Source organism: Rhagoletis pomonella, unplaced genomic scaffold, assembly GCF_013731165.1.
Source record: "Rhagoletis pomonella isolate Grant_MI unplaced genomic scaffold, Rhpom_1.0 Rhpom_scaffold_00001, whole genome shotgun sequence".
NCBI classification, from domain to species: Eukaryota; Metazoa; Arthropoda; class Insecta; order Diptera; family Tephritidae; genus Rhagoletis; species Rhagoletis pomonella.
The window spans coordinates 97,962,588-97,965,059 of record NW_023458555.1 but is presented as its reverse complement, the minus strand read 5'-3'; the positions used below and the strand labels follow the sequence as shown (position 1 = coordinate 97,965,059).

At 34.4% G+C, this 2,472-nt stretch overlaps 2 protein-coding genes across 3 annotated transcripts in view; one reads left to right on the top strand and one right to left on the bottom strand.

Annotated features, from left to right (window-relative positions):
- LOC118749115 overlaps positions 1 to 2,472 on the bottom strand; it is a 15,974-nt gene that overhangs the window by 3,249 nt on the left and 10,253 nt on the right. The gene's annotated exons all lie outside the window — the stretch shown is intronic.
- LOC118749100 lies at positions 7 to 2,463 on the top strand. 2 transcript variants are annotated; one of them, XM_036483880.1, is made up of 4 exons: positions 7 to 1,976; positions 2,033 to 2,095; positions 2,168 to 2,215; positions 2,370 to 2,462. In XM_036483880.1, exon 1 carries the CDS (start codon positions 624 to 626, stop codon positions 1,593 to 1,595), a length of 972 nt encoding a protein of 323 aa, XP_036339773.1. In that variant the 5' UTR covers positions 7 to 623; the 3' UTR covers positions 1,596 to 1,976; positions 2,033 to 2,095; positions 2,168 to 2,215; positions 2,370 to 2,462. The 2 variants fall into 2 exon arrangements, with proteins under 2 accessions (XP_036339773.1, XP_036339769.1); XM_036483876.1 differs by having other exon boundaries at positions 2,168 to 2,463.

Below are 2,472 nucleotides of genomic sequence, written 5' to 3'. Positions count from 1 at the left end.
AATGAAAGAGCAAAAAAACCGGGAGAAATTGAGGTTAGGTACAACTACGGCATGTGCGGCTGCGGAAGTTGCTAGAATTGCCGAAATTGAAGAAATGCCTCCGGATGAGCCAAGTTGCTCAACGGAATTACCTTTCCAAGAAAAACTCAAAATGTGGGCAATTCGTAATCAAATATCTCGGAAATCCTTTTCCGAACTCTTGGCGCTCCTTGCAAAAGAAGGTATGAATGTACCCAAAAGTGCCGAATCTCTTTTAAGACATAAATCTCTAGCTATAGTAGAAAATATGAGCCCGGGACTCTTCTGCAATATCGGCATTAAAACGCAATTAGAAAAAATTGCTGACCAATTAACTAATCACAGCACAATAGTAGTAGATGTTAATATTGATGGGTTGCCATTATATCGTAGCTCAAGGATGCAGCTTTGGCCAATTTTATTACGTATTGTAAATGTGCCAAATACATCGGTTTTCGCTGCTGGTATTTATGTAGGACAATCCAAGCCAGATTCTATAACAAAATTTTTAAGCGAATTTATTGAAGAAGTCGCAGAACTTCAAGCTTGTGGTTTCGAATGCAATGGTCGCTGCATAACGTTTCAGGTTAGGGCTTTTATTTGTGATGCGCCGGCGAAATCTTTTCTCTGCGGAATACCTGGGCACACTTCTCGACATGGTTGTTCCAAATGTAATCAAGTGGGCAAAAAAAATTGAAGGCGTACTAACCTATAGTACCAACGTCGGAACGCTTATTTCCAACTCTGATTTTTTGGAACGCAAATACCCGTATAAACATATATCCGCTTTCAAGACCAATTTATCTCCTCTAGAGAAGATTAATATTAATATGATTACGCAAGTTCCTTTTGATGTCATGTACTTAATTGATTTAGGTGTCATGCGCAAGTTTCTTATACGAGTTATAAACAATAAATCGAACCATAAGTTGAAAAAAGAAGCAAAGGTTAATATTTCTTCAAAACTAGTAGCTTTATCTTCACACATCACCAAAGAGTTTGTACGAAAACCAAGACATTTGGATGAAATAGCAAATTGGAAAGCTACCGAATTCCGCATGTTCCTTTTCTATTATGGAATTTATGTCTTAAAAGATGAACTTCCCGATGATGTTTATTACGAATTCCTCCTTCTACATTGTGCTTGCCGGTTATTGTTCTGCCCTAAAAATTATAGTGCTAATATTGATACAGCGGAAAATATATTAAAATTGTTTGTTCAAAATTTTGCTCTTGTTTTTGGAGAAAATAGCGTTTCGTACAACGTACATGGTTTACTACATGTGTCAGAAGATGTTAAAGAACTAGGTGTACCGTCAAATTACTCCGCATATTCGTTTGAAAATTATCTACAAGTTCTGAAATCGTACGTAAAAAAACCAACACAAATATTACAACAAATTTCAAATATGCTCAAACACGAAAAAATTGTCACTGAGCAAAAGTTTGCTGGATTTAAAATGAAAAATGATTGCATAAAAAGTTTTTATTGTAACGAATACATGTTATCCACAGCATGTCCAAATAACTATTGTTCTGTGAAACCATTTCAGTATATAGAAATACAGGAATTCTAAGATAAAAATAAAAAAGTTTTAAAAGGCAAGAAATTTTTGAATTTGGAAAGCTTTTTCGCAGAACCCATTGATTCTTGCACATTGGGAATTTGTACTGCAGACTTCACTCCCTCGCCTATTGTAGAGGAATTTTCTCTGGAGGATATAGAATACAAATTGATGTGCATTCCTTTAGGAGAGAAAATTCTTCTCATTCCAATTTTGCATACTTGCATGTAGCTCTTTTTTATTAACTTACTTTTTTAACTATACTTTTCTTACTTTTTGTTAAAATACGAGATCAATAATAAATTTATTTTTATTTTCGAGCACTTTCTAAAAAAATTCGGAGCGCAAAACCGCAGCACCTCGATGGCGGCCATCCCAGCAAAAAGGCAAAATGTAAGTATACATTATTTATTAATTATATTAGTACATAAGCGTAAAATCAATTTTAGATGCGAACAAGACTATTAACCCGTGGACAAGCGGTATAAGTCACGTCAATGAATGTACAATAGGTAATAAACTTCTGCAATGTGAAATTTTCATACTTTTGTGTTCGTTATGCTTAACTTTCGTTATATTTTTAGAATCACGTAGAATCAGCGTTTCGACGTCGACCATTGGATATAACCTCGGTACATTATTTAATTATATACATACATACGTGACGTAAAACTTAAGCTACCAGCCTCTTGCCTCTTGGTAGTTTATTCTCTAATCAAAACCATATATTTAAACCGAAGTTTAAAACTTTATTAATACGTAGCACTGCTATTATTTTCGCTGCAGTTGTATATGAAAAACATATGTATGTACATACATATCGCCAAATGAATTGTAAAAGGTTTTGATTGACTATGATACATTTCATCGAATTACAAGTCCCCACATC